Source organism: Euleptes europaea, chromosome 19 (genome assembly GCF_029931775.1).
Source record: "Euleptes europaea isolate rEulEur1 chromosome 19, rEulEur1.hap1, whole genome shotgun sequence".
NCBI lineage: Eukaryota > Metazoa > Chordata > Lepidosauria > Squamata > Sphaerodactylidae > Euleptes > Euleptes europaea.
This window is the reverse complement of record NC_079330.1, coordinates 5662165-5675523: the sequence shown is the minus strand read 5'-3', so window position 1 is coordinate 5675523 and position 13359 is coordinate 5662165. Positions and strand designations below refer to the sequence as shown.

The following is a 13359-nucleotide window of genomic DNA, read 5'->3' as shown; positions in this document are numbered from 1 at the left end:
TCACGCTGGCGACTCCCAATGTCTTTCCTCGAATCCAAGCGTTGTCCTTTCGCATCCTTGAAGGCTTCGGATCAGTGCTGAGAAATGTTCGCTTTCTCTTCGAGGGCTTTGATCCCAAACCAATGTGTGTGTGTGGGGGAGAGTTTCAAGTATGAATGACATTTACAGCAGAGGATGACATCCAAAGGGAGGAGGGTGGTGGGAGAAAATTGGTCTGTTCCTTGGTCACATCGTGGAGGTTTTTTAAACGGAGGGGGTGCCGGCTCCTTCTCGAGAGTCCAACTGCCTTGGATGAGAGGATGCCGCGACCAAATGAGTAACCAAAAATAAAAAGCCCACCCCCCAAAGTTTTGTCTTCATCCTCCTCTTCTCCCTGCTTCCCCCCTCCCCTCCCCCACAAAAATATAAAAAGCAATAAGTTTACAAAAATAGAAAATAATTACAGCAATAGCCAGGAGGCGGAGGAGGGGAGAGAGAGAGGAGAGGAGGGAAAGGGGCAGGTGGGAGGAAGGAAGGAAGGAAGGAAGGAGGAAAGGGCCCGTCGCCGTTTCATTTGGCCGAGCAGTGTAATATTGTGGGGTTGTTTAAAGCGTCCTCCACCAAATGTAGTTCTTGGCGGTCCACTATGACGTCTCTTATGCAGCCAACGTAGCCAGTGCTGTAGGCTTTGGGGAGCTTGTGGGACACGCTGAGTTTCTCCAGTCCTCCTGCAACGCACCGTGCAAAAAAAGGAAAAAAGGGAAAACAAAATCAGTCCAGCAGAGTGGTAGTTTCAAAGACAACTGGGCCGGCGAGCCGGATTCCCCTCCCATCAAATATCCAGGGCCCCCCATCTGCATTTCATAGAATCATGGAATCATAGAGTTGGAAGGAACCACCAGGGTCATCTAGTCCCACCCCCTACACAACGCAGGAAATTCACAACACCTCCCCCAGTGACCCCTACTCCATGCCCAGAAGATGGCCAAGATGCCCTCCCTCTCATCATCTACTTAAGGTCATAGAATCAGCATTGCTGACAGATGGCCATCTAGCCTCTGCTTGAAAACCTCCAGGGAAGCTCACCACCTCCAGAGGAAGCCTGTTCCACTGAACCATTCTAACCATTAGAAACTTCTTCCTAATGTCTAGATGGAAACTCTTTTGATATAATTTCAACCCGTTGGTTCTGGTCCGACCTTCAGGGGCAACAGAAAACAACTTGGCACCCTCCTCTCTATGACAGCCCTTCAAGTGCTTGAAGATGGTCATATAGAGGATGGGTTTTTTTTTGTGTTTTTTTGCCATCAAGAGGTCTCCCATCCAAATACTTGCCAGGGTCGAGGCAGAGAGTGTGTGACTGGGCCAAGGTCACCCAGCAAGCTTCCATGGCACAGTAGGGATTTGAACCTGGGTTTCCCAGATCCTACTCCGACACCTTAACCACTACACTACACCACGCTGGCTCTCTCCTGGCATTTCTCTAAAAAGAGTTAATTTTGCTTGAATCTGACCCTTCATCGTGAGCCTCCACTTCAATTAGTTGCTAACCCTGTGAAAAGGCTTCTCTTTTCAAAGTTTCTAGCAGGTCGCCAGTGTGGTATAGTGGTTAAGAGCAGTGGTTTGGAGCAGTGGACTCTGATCTGGAGAAACAGGTTTGATTCCCCACTCCTCCACGTGAGCGACGGAGGCTAATCTGGTGAACCAAGTTGGTTTCCCCACTCCTACACATGAAGCCAGTTGGATGACCTTGGGCTAGTCACAGCTCTCTCAGCCTCACCTACCGTACAGGGTGTCTGTTGTGGGGAGGCGAAAGGAAGGTGATTGTAAGCCGGTTTGAGTCTTCCTTAAGTGGTAGAGAAAGTCGGCATATAAAAACCAACTCTTCTTCTTCTGTCTACAGTAGAAAAGCAATGCTCGAGTCCAGTAGTCCCTTAGAGACCAACAAGATTTTCCGGGATGTAAGCTTAAGATGAAGGGAGCTTTTGATGAAGGGAGCTTTGACTTTTGAAAGCTTATACCCTGGGAAATCCTGTGGGTCTTTAAAGTGCAACTGGACTTGAATCTTTCCCTTTTCAAAGATTCTCAATCCATCTTCCCTTGCAAAAGGATAAGAGAACAGAGTGGACAGGAAATTGGTTCAGGGGCTTTACGTATTTTAGCTCCACGAACTCTGGGCATGGCTCACACCGAATGAGCCCAGGGGGTCTTCGCTGTCTCCTATTAGCCAGTCCTCCAGTATTCCTGATCCAAAAAACCCCCACCCCACCCCAGTCTGCTTTAAGCACTGGTAGAGAAACAGGAAGGCCCCACAGGCTTTAAACAATCTAGGTAGAAACATTTTAAATCAGAGGAATGGCGCGTTGGGTAGGGTGGGGGGCACAGTTCTCAGGACTTCAGCCCCACACCAGATCAGACACCTTGCAGCTTTTTAATGACTGATTCGCACATCTGGAGTACCAGTCGTGAGTCTCGGCTGAGATGATTATAGCCAACTTCTTGCAATAACTAAATTTTGTCAGTAGGTGTTTTTTTTTGGGGGGGGGGTACAGCCAGCAGCCCATGGACATGTAGGGGGAGCTGCTGAGACTACAGGTCCAGGCGGTCAGTTATTTCTAGGCTTTGGAACAACTCCATCCACCTAGGCTGGCCATCGGCTGCCCATGACTTGGAAGGACTAAAAAGCCTAGGAGAACTATGAAAGACTTTTGACTCCGGTTTCCTGGCTTTTGTTCTGCAGCTACTGACTTCCAGTCTCTCATTACAGAATCCAGTTCTGAACCCAAATCAAGGTATCCGCCACCAGTACTGGAGGTTCACCGTAGCCTTGGATCGGAAGTCCACTACGTGTCTTCTACCAACCAGACTCCGTGGTGAGTCCGTGAAGGGTGGCGTGTCCCGAGGACAAGCGAAGGATCGAGCTGAATTGGGCACACTCACCCAGCCAAAGCGCCCCGTCTGTGTCGAGCTGCGTTGCTCCCAGAGGGGAGGAGCCAGTGATGGGGGCCTCGTTGCCGACCTGCAAGGATCCTTCGCGGTGCACTCTGCCGGGACAGGGAAAACACACAGAACATAAGAAAGGCCCTGCTGGATCAGACCAAAGTCCATCAAGTCCAGCAGTCTGTTCACACGGTGGCCAACCAGGGGCCTCTAGGAAAAGCCCACAAACAAGATGACTGCAGCAGCAGCATCCTGCCTGTGTTCCAAAGCACCTAATATAATAGGGCTGCTCCTCTGGTCCTGGAGAGTAAGTATGCATCACGACTAGTCAACATACATCAAACCCAAGTACAGAATTCGGACTGATTTTGCATTGCATGCAACCCCTTTGCCCCCAACATCCAAGGCATCGGCAGAAAACCCCCGCATTTCAACCACTCCGCTTTGCTTGGTTTGTTATAAATAAAAATTCATTCAATTGCTTAGGTGGGCTGGTGGCTTGAAGCGGGGGTGGGGGAGGCAGGACTGACTGCCAAAGTTTCAGGCATTAAACTCCAGCGGCAGGGACTTTTTTAACCTCTGCCCAGAAGCCGGGGCAGGCAAGCCCGGGCATGATGATTGCTGATCTGCCCGAAGGCTGCTTGTATTAGTCATCCAAAGGGGGTTTTGTGACCTGCCGAGGCTGCAGGTCACAGATCGACACAGGCCCTCCGGGGGTGACCCTCTGCTGGTCTTGGCCTCGTTTTGTGCGGAGGGAGGCAGCTGAGCTAGAGGGAGGGAGGGAGGGAGGAAGAGTCTTTTCCTAGAATCAGCAGCACAGTCAGACAACAGGAACAGACCCACAGGGGGAGACAAGGACGTGGCTTAAACCGGTAGAGTCTTGCAGGGACAGTACCACTTGTGGGTGCAGGCAGGAGACATCTGAATGCCCCTTCACAGCAAAAACCTCCCGCCAAAGGAAAAGTTGGCATGTCAGGGAGAAAGGATCAGATCTACTCTTCTCCCTGAGGCTCCCTTGTCAAAAACATCATGCTTATAGAAAACTAGCTTGTCAGGGGAAAAGAAGCAGGCCCTCGCCTCCCTGTTTTTATTGTATTTTGTTCACCTTGTGAGCCACTAGGGTTACCAGCTCCCCCCCCCAGAGGAACTGGGGGGGGGGAGACAAGCGCACGGTGTGCAACATCCCTTCTGGCAAAAAAAGAGGAAGTGATGCCCAAACTCTTTGATTAAACCAAAGAGCTGAGGAGAAATCCTAGAGCAAATTTCCTAAATAGCTAACCCATAATGATTAAGCAGGAGCCCCGTGGCACGGAGCGGTAAGCTGCTGTACTGCAGTCCAAGCTCTGCTCACGACCTGAGTTCGATCCCAACGGAAGTTGGTTCCAGGTAGTCGGCTCAAGGTCGACTCAGCCTTCCATCCTTGCGAGGTCGGTCAAATGAGGACCCAGCTTGCTGGGGGTAAAGGGAAGATGACTGGGGAAGGCATTGGCAAACCACCCTGTAAACAAAGTCTGCCTAGTAAACGTCGGGATGTGACGTCACCCCATGGGTCAGGAATGACCCGGTGCTTGCACAGGGGACCTTTACCTTGTAATGATTAAGCATGTTTCCCAAATGCCATCCCCCTCCCCCTCCCCATACACACCTGTAGGCTTTGATTTGGATCCACTGGTTCGTGTTGACGGGGACAGTCGAACGCAGGACCACCGGCTTGGAGCCGAGGTCGTAGGTCATCTGGACGTGGCCGCCCACAATGGCCAAGGCGATGTAATCCGAGCGCTCCAGCCCTTTCCCGCTCCAGAGGACGAGGCCTTGTGTGGCTTCCGTTTTGATGCTCAGCTCAAAATGGTTCGACTGCAGGGCTTTCTCGCTGCACGGACATGAAAAGAGAGGCTGTCAGTTGGGGAGGAGGGGAAATGGTACCCCCCCCCCAAAAAACGACCGCATCATGATGCGAGGGGCAGAACGACATCGTTGGACGAGAGGACGAGTTTGCTTTTTGCAGCCTTGCTGACTTCGGTCAGGGACGAAGAGCAAAAAAAATCTAGGCTTTGCTGGGACCTAGTTGGGTTATGACTGTGTGACTGTGCCATTCATGTAGTTAAAACCGTCTGTGAAATAAAACTCTGCAAAATACCACAGAAGAACACCACATCTGGGCACTGGGGTGTGTGGGGGAGGTCGTTGTGAATTCCCTGCATTGTGCAGGGGGTTGGACTAGATGACCCTGGTGGTCCCTTCCAATTCTATGTTTCTATTCTATGAATGGATTCTGTAAGGGGAGTCAAGTCATCTTAGCAATTGGTTCTTGTAGGTTATCCGGGCTGTGTGACCGTGGTCTCAGACCACGGTCACACAGCCCGGATAACCTACAAGAACCAATGCACTCTGACCGTGAAAGCCTTCGACAATCATCTTAGCAACTTTCCCACCACAAACAGCTTTTGATTTTTTGTCCTTTTCAGGACGCAGAAGAGTCACTGTTGTGCGACTGTTCCTCAATGCTCAGATGAGGAAAATGACCTCTGAAAAATGCTGATGGAAGAACATGACGTTTTAGCGCATGGGTTCTGAGCGGGAAAGCAGTTTCAGTGACTTTTCTGCTTCGAAACGGTTGCGGGAACGGACACCCACATCGTCGGTTTGGAGAGAAACATCGACGAAGAAGAAATGGCCAAGAGAGCTCCGTTGTCCTCAGGACGGTTTCTTTTTAGACAGAAAGGAGAGGAGGCGTGGGAGGCCAAGGAGCCATCATGGAAAGGGGATTCAAACGGAAACTGTGCACCACACAAGACGACACACAACAGCACGGAAAAAAGGGTTTCATCCTCTCACGGACACAAACAGCACAGAAATGGAAGGACAGAGGACGTTGGCGGAGCCCACGCTAATGAACCATTAAGAGGACTAAATGGGAAGTCCCAAAGCATTTTGCAGATATGGCCATTCAGCGTGTGGGATTCATGGCCACAAGATGCCGTGATGGCCAGCAGTGAGAGGAATTTATGGAGGAGAAGTCCATCAAAGGTTATGACAGTTAATCAAGCCCCCAGATTCAGGCGCAGTATACCCTGCATATCCAGAGGCCAGAAGTTCAGCAGGCTCAGGCAGAGTGGCCCGTTCCCAGGTGCTGACAACGGACAATAGAGAAGGTTGGTTTCCTTCACGCCCTACTTAGGAACTTTCCAGAAGCATTCAGCCGGCCATTAACCCCAGTGATGCAATTTGTTTGCACTTATATGCATAAATCCCTCCCTGAGCTTTTAGAAAGAGCTTTTCGGATGGGGTGGAATAGAAATGTGCCAACAACCCCTTCACCTGCTCTCCTTTTTGGCTGCTATTATAGGATCTTGATCATGGAAAAAGAGAGATTACCACCCCATGTTTGGGTTCACACTTAGCTATTCTCCATTGGACACTAGTTTTAACTTCCTCAGTGTGTGAATGGAATTCAGATATGCATCCCTATTAAAAGTATCTCCTAATTTTGATTTCTGATTTTCTTATTTCTGGAGGCCTCAGCAGATGGCTGTTTTATTAAGGAGGAACGGCTGCAGGGTTGTTGGGTTTTTTTTAGTTTTTTAGTTTTTGTCAACCTGTCCGCTCGCTCATTAGAGCAATCTAGTTAATTGAAATCAAACTCCCGAATTCATTAAGCTTGTTCATCCCGGGGAACAACATGCCCCCTGGCACGTGACTGCCAATGACCAATTGGAAAGCGATCTGATTCCAATTTACTGAGCACGTTCTAGGATTCACAAATATCTCAATGTCCTGGAGGGACACGCGGGACCTTTCAGTCTTCAGAAATTTAGGCACGTGGAAATGCTGCCTCCAAGGAATTATGCAGACAAGACCCAGGTTCGCATATAATCTGAGTTAGCAGTGGGAGTCACAGAGTGGCCCACCCCTTCCTGGGACTGGAGCGATGGGCATTTTGTATGGCTACAAAACCTCATTTGTGCAAATTTTTAAAAAGGTAAAGGTCCCCTGTGCAAGCACCGGGTCATTCCTGACCCATGGGGTGACGTCACATCCTGACATTTACCAGGCAGACTTTGTTTACGGGGTGGTTTGCCAGTGCCTTCCCCAGTCATCTTCTCTTTACCCCCAGCAAGCTGGGTACTCATTTCACCGACCTCGGAAGGATGGAAGGCGGAGTCAACCTTGAGCCGGCTACCTGAAACCAACTTCCGTCAGGATCGAACTCAGGTCGTGAGCAGAACTTGGACTGAAAATTTTACCCTTGGGGGGCGATGTGAATGGGCAATCACTAGAAGCCTCCAGGTTCCTCCTGATCTTCCACCATGCAAAATCTGTTGCCTGCTTTAGCATCTCTGAACCATGCCAAGTGGCGCATGGAGCATAAAGGGCACGGTGAAAGGATTTTGCTGTTAGGGCTGGTAGCCACAAGGCAGGGCAGCAGTTTTGGCAGGCTGAGACATGCCCTTCCAGGCTGCCTGCAGCACATCCATCACTGCACAACAAGTTCAGGCGAAAGACAACCGTTACGTACGGCAAGATGGGATTCTTAGGTCACCTGCTCTTGTGGGAGCTGCTGTGGAAGGAAAAGCAGTCCCCTCTTTCTGCAAGGTGCTATCCGGGTCCTACTGCTAGAATTCCAAGTCTGAGACCCACCCATGGTTTTATGATGACTGGGGGATTTTGGACAATGTTACTCTTGTCTGTCAACAACTCTTTGAAAACAGTATTCACACAGGTTGCAAAAACCCCATATGCAAACTGTCTGGATTTTCATGTCAACCTTGTTTCAAACACAGTGCCCGTTAAACAGGGGGTCACAGACTGAGACAAAGGGTTTGGGGAGGGGCCGTGGCTCAGTGGTAGAGCATCTGCTTGGCATTCAGAAGGTCCCATGTTCAATCTTTGGCATCTCCAGGTAAATGGACCAGGCAAGTGGGTGATGTGAAAGACCTCTGCCCGAGACCCTGGAGAGACGCTGCCCGTCTGAGTAGACAATACTGACTTGGATGGATCAGGGGTCTGATTATAATAATAATAATAATATTTATTACGGTCTTTAGACCAAACCTAAAATATTTACAGGTACATTGCCCTGTATATTTAAAAAAATATTATTATTCAGGGGTCTGATTCAGCATAAGGCAGCTTCATGTGTGTTCATGTGTAGAATCCTGGTTTCTCAGTCGGGGAGAGGGGAAGTGTACCATGTGGTCTCTATGTCTCGCCAGGCCTTAGGGGGTTGTTTTTTTTAAAAATGTCACAATGATACACCACACATGCACAAAAGCATAATGCTAAAAAAAGATGGCGGCAGCAGCAGCAGCAACATCTGGACACCAGAGACACAAGTGCAGAAGCCTTGCGGAGACTCACCTGCCATCCAGAGGACTGTCCAAAGCATCAGGGCTTAGAAGCAGGAAGGAAAGGGGAGGCATGCAATAAGCGGCCATGGAAAACAGTGAACTGACAGGCAAGGGGGAAATGCCCTCCTCCCCAGGAAACGTCAGATCCCACCAGCTCTTTCTGAACATACACCTGGGATCTTGTGAATGGGAGATACAGCACCTGCCGGGTCCATTACAGTTTCGGCACTGGGGAGGGGCTGAGGCTCAGTGGTAGAGAATCTGCTTGGCATGCAGAAGGTCCCAGGTTCAATCCCCGGAGTCTCCAGTTAAAGGGACCAGGCAGGTAGGTGATGTGAAAGACCCCTGCCTGAGACCCTGGAGAGCTGCTGCCAGTCTGGGTAGACAATACTGACTTTGATGGACCATGGGTCTGATTTAGTATAAGGCAGCTTCATGTGTGGCACACAGTTGGACATCCTGAGATAACAGCCCCTTAAACTTGTATACTCTGTAACTGGTTTACATATTTAAGTGATAATAAGAGGGACAGAAATGAGAGCGAGGATCACAGCCCCCAGATTAATCAGGGGGCTCTTGATTCAGCCCCATTTCATCTCTAAACGACATCCTCGTCGCTCACTTCTGCCCTGGATTCATTGACATGATGGAGGGGTTAAAACAAAGACTGTGCCCTGATGAAAGATGAAGAGCCCTTGGACTTCTCTTAATTAGGGGCTCCTGACATACCCTCCGTTTCATCACACAGCCTGTGGCTTAAAGCTCGCATCTCATGGGTTATCTTGAAATAGCAACCCTTTAAGCCTCTGGATTAGTTGGCGCGGGATAAAGGGTTAAATCAGACAGAGGGAGCAGGCAGAAAGCAACAGAAGAAGCTCCTAATTAATCAGGGGCTCGACTTCATCTCCGAACAAGTGGCTGGAATGTACAATATCATGTCATTATCTCAAGGATGTGGAGGAGAGTTCTCTGAAACCTACACAGGCATGCCGGGAGGGGCGAGAACGAGCCGAGATCGCCACGCAAGGGTTGTACCCGAACACCCCGCAATTCCCTGTCCAGGTAAACCAACGGCGCTTGTTTCAGGAGAATGGCCCAGAATAAACAGCCTTTTGAAACAACTTGCGGCTGCCTCTAATCATGTCCACAAAGCCCAGCATCTATTCCCCTTTTACCAGAACACAAGAGCTCCTTGCCGTTTAGACACATTTCTATTCTAGCGATATAGCGGAAGGAGGTTATTTTTTCCTTTTCAGAAATTGGCTTTGAGGTCCTCAGCGGGTTTTTTTTTTCCAGCTGCAAAGACTGTATGGAGACTCTTAACCCCCACTCAGGCTGGTTCACAGCTATCAATGTAATGTTTGCCGAGCCATTTCCTTCTTTCTTTCTTTTCCCTCTTAGAAAATGTCGCTTTGGGAAGGGGGTTCTGCAAAGCTTCTATAGAAAAGGCGTAGCAACGTTTCACCGTTTTTTAAAAATTTGGATACAGTTAATCACTATTGTGTGTTGTGTATGTGTATGATTGGATATTTCCACAAATTATTGTCGAATAATTATTAACAAATTATTAACATACCACACCCTCATTAGCACATTATCTGGATACTTACAGGACAATGATTAGCACATTACCTTTGTTACTTTTTGCAGGACAATGATTCAGCTCAAACCCAACCCCTTCCTGACTATATATTACTCTTCCTACACACTTGACACTGAGAGACCCTGTCCTTCAGTGTTACTCCTCTGAAGATGCCTGCCACAAGTGCTGGCGAAACGTCAGGAAAGAAAATACCAAGACCACGGTTACACAGCCCGGATAACCTACAAGAACCTATTTCCACAAATGGTTACTGGGGCTCGTCCAACCAGTTTTGGCAAATGGATTTTTGTGCGAGAATCAAAGATACTGGAGGTGTAGGAAAGAAATGGCGTGAGCGAGCTAAACACATCTAAAAAGGCCCAAATCTGTACATGTCACTCGGTGAACAATGGAAATCTTATTTCGCCCCTCATCGAGGTTCTGAGATATCAGGAAGCAGCTGCTTGCCTGTTCCTTAAGCGAATCTTCTCATTGCTAAGAACTAGAAAGGTTGGGTTACTCTGATGCAAAACCATTGCCTTTCAACCTAAAAAGAACCCAACCAGGGATTCCATTTTACAATGACTGGGAGCTGGGGGGGGTAATCTGATCCACGGAAATCCATAGCTCAGGTTGTGTGGCTGAAGGAGGAAGGAAACGGCTAAAGTATAATGAAGTGGATTCAGTGACGGTGTGGCTGGGTCTCCCGAGGACCTTCCGTGCCCTCTCCAAGTACTTCTTGCTTTTCATTCTTATGCCCAAGCATACCATGGTGGGGAGTGTGTGGGGTCGGCTGGTGGCAGAATGAATGGGGGTGAAGGGGTGACGGGGAGGAGAAATGAAGGAAGCGGGAATTCTACTTACGCCGGAATCTCATTGGTCAGTTGGCTTGAAAACAAAGAAACAAAGACGTTCAGGAGAAAAGTCACGGAGATAGGGAGGGAGAAAGAGAGAGACAGAGACAGACAGATGAACAGAACAGGAGAAGGAAAAACAGGCAATCTCCAAAGGGAACACACAAAGTCAAACGGCGGTGTTCTACAAGGTCGTCCGTGCCCAGATTTCTCTTGAACCGAGCACTTGTTCTAGCAGAGAATATATAAGGGGGTCCCTGCCCCAAAGAGGTTACACAGACGTGGGAAACGAGCAGAGACCAGGGCTTACCTAAGCAATCATTCCTCAGGAAAGAGAACACAACAGAATGGTACACATACAAGATGGGTATTGATGCTGATATCTGAGACATGAATCTAAATGGCTGCATCCCGTCACCCATGTACCTATAAAATACCAACAGCTGCAGAGAAACAACTGGGGAAGGGCCGCTGCCTTCTTGAGCTCTTTGGCTATGTTGTCTCACCAGAGGCCTCTGGCTGAGTATTGCTGGAAATGGAACGCTGTGCCCTGGTTTGGTCCGGCAAAGAAAATCTGTAGGTCCATGTGTTTGTTTTTTTAAAAAACAGGACTGTTTTGGCCGGGGGGACTTGGGCAGAATGACATAAAAGGGCAATTAAAGTTGAATCAGCGACGGGACCTGCCAACCGTCTGTTGCTGAGAGAGGCTACAATTCGTCCAAGAGGTTGTGGATCGCTGGAAAGGAAAGATGGCCGGAGTGTGGCTTTAGCGAATTATAGGGTTTAGGAGCTGGAAGGGTCGCGAAACTCATCAGCTCCACGACCCTGCTCTAGGGCAAAGTCATCCGCCTTACTAGTCTCTTCCAGCGTGGTGTCGTGGTTTGGAGCGGTGGACATGGTTCGATTCCCAGCTCCTCCAACATGAGCGGAGGAGGGCTAATCTGGTGAACTGGATTTGTTTCCCCACTCCTACCTGTGAAGCCAGCTGGGTGGCCTTGGGCTAGTCACAGCTCTCTTAGAGCTCTCTCAGCCCCACCTACCTCACAGGCTGTCTGTTGTGCGGAAGGGAAGGGAAGGCGATTGCAAGCCGGTTTGATTCTGCCTTAATTGGTAGAGAAAGTCGGCATGTAAAAACCAACTCTTCTTCTTCTACATAAAGCAGAAACGTGTTTGGTCTAAGTTTGGTCATTTTATGTACTGATAACAACTGAGTACATGTTGTTAATATTTGTTCATGCTTTTTTAGGTAGTGTACATTGTAGGCCCAGTGTTTTTACCGTATATTTGTGCACAATATAATAAAAACAGATGTTTATATTTTATGTAGTATCTAGCTCGACCTCTTCAGTTTCCTCTAATAGTAACTTTTCAACATTTCAGGCAGCTCTGTCTAACAGGTGTGTGTGTGTTAAGTGCCGTCAAGACGCTTCCGACTCATGGCGACTATGAATTAATGTCCTCCAAAATGTCCTGTCTTTGACAGCCTTGCTCAGATCTTGCAAATTGAGGGCTCAGATCTTGCAAATTGAATCAATCCATCTCTTGTTGGGTCTTTCTCTTTTCCTGCTGCCCTCAACGTTTCCTAGCATGACTGTCTTTTCCAGTAACTCTTGTCTTCTCATGAGTGTGTGTAAACTGCCGTCAAGTCGCAGCCGACTTATGGCGACCCCTTTTTTGGGTTTTCATGGCAAGAGACTAGCAGAGGTAGTTTGCCAGTGCCTTCCTCTGCACAGCAACCCTGGTATTCCTTGGTGGTCTCCCATCCAAATACTAACCAGGGTTGACCCTGCTTAGCTTCTGAGATCCGACGAGATCAGGCTAGCCTGGGCCATCCAGGTCAGGGCTGTCTTCTCATAATGTGATCAAAATACGATAGCCTCAGTTTAGTCATTTTAGCTTCTAGGGTCAATTCAGGCTTGATTTGATCTATAACCCACTGACTTGTTTTTTTGGCAGTCCACGGTATCCGTAACACTCTCCTCCAACACCACATTTCAAAGGAATCTACTTTCTTCCTAACAGGATGTCTTTTTAAATGAACATATTGTTTTTTAAAAAACATTTTTTTTGCATACAAACAGCTTATCTTCAGTTGTATAGTGAAGATCCTTGTGCTGTGTGGGCAGCTGCTGCTGACGGGACGTCTTAAAAACCTGCACAGCCAATCAGATATCCAGTGGCCAATGAGAAGCCCTGCTGGGCAAAAGCCCCACCCCACTTTCTAGAAACAATTGGCAGGCACCAGGACAGGTACCGGCGGGCACAACGCCCAAGGACACCACGCTGGGAAACCCTGCTCTACGGGATCAGTCTCCCACCCCCTGGAAGATGTATTCTCAACAACCTGAATCAGATACCAAACTTGTCCTTACGGCTTCGAGAGTGGCGATAACGCAGCAGCCCATCTGGACTGTCAATTTTTACGCTCCGGGCATATTTGGTACTGACAACACTCTGTTTTTACCCCTCCTGGGCTCCCACGTCCAACAGAGATGCTTTACCTCTTGGTCACAGCATTGTGGTATTCTATGTACGTCCTGCCATCAAAGGCAATGGCCTCTGAGTCTCCCGCTGCCTTCTCAATGATGACTAAAAGGGAGACAAGAACACAAAGGGAGGTGGGTTACACATCTCGGGCTGAAGACAAACCTCCTGG

General features: G+C 48.8%; 1 protein-coding gene across 1 annotated transcript in view; it reads right to left on the bottom strand.

The window, feature by feature from the left end:
• Positions 1-515: 515 nt before the first annotated feature.
• The window catches only part of AGRN (agrin), a 275573-nt gene continuing 262729 nt past the window's right edge, over positions 516-13359 (bottom strand). The window contains exons 34-37 of the mRNA XM_056865508.1: positions 13205-13292; positions 4565-4789; positions 2920-3023; positions 516-707 (exon numbers count right to left, since the gene is read on the bottom strand). Of these exons, the coding sequence (XP_056721486.1) occupies positions 550-707; positions 2920-3023; positions 4565-4789; positions 13205-13292 (575 nt within the window). The 3' untranslated portion in view covers positions 516-549. The remainder of the gene's footprint in view (positions 708-2919; positions 3024-4564; positions 4790-13204; positions 13293-13359) is intronic.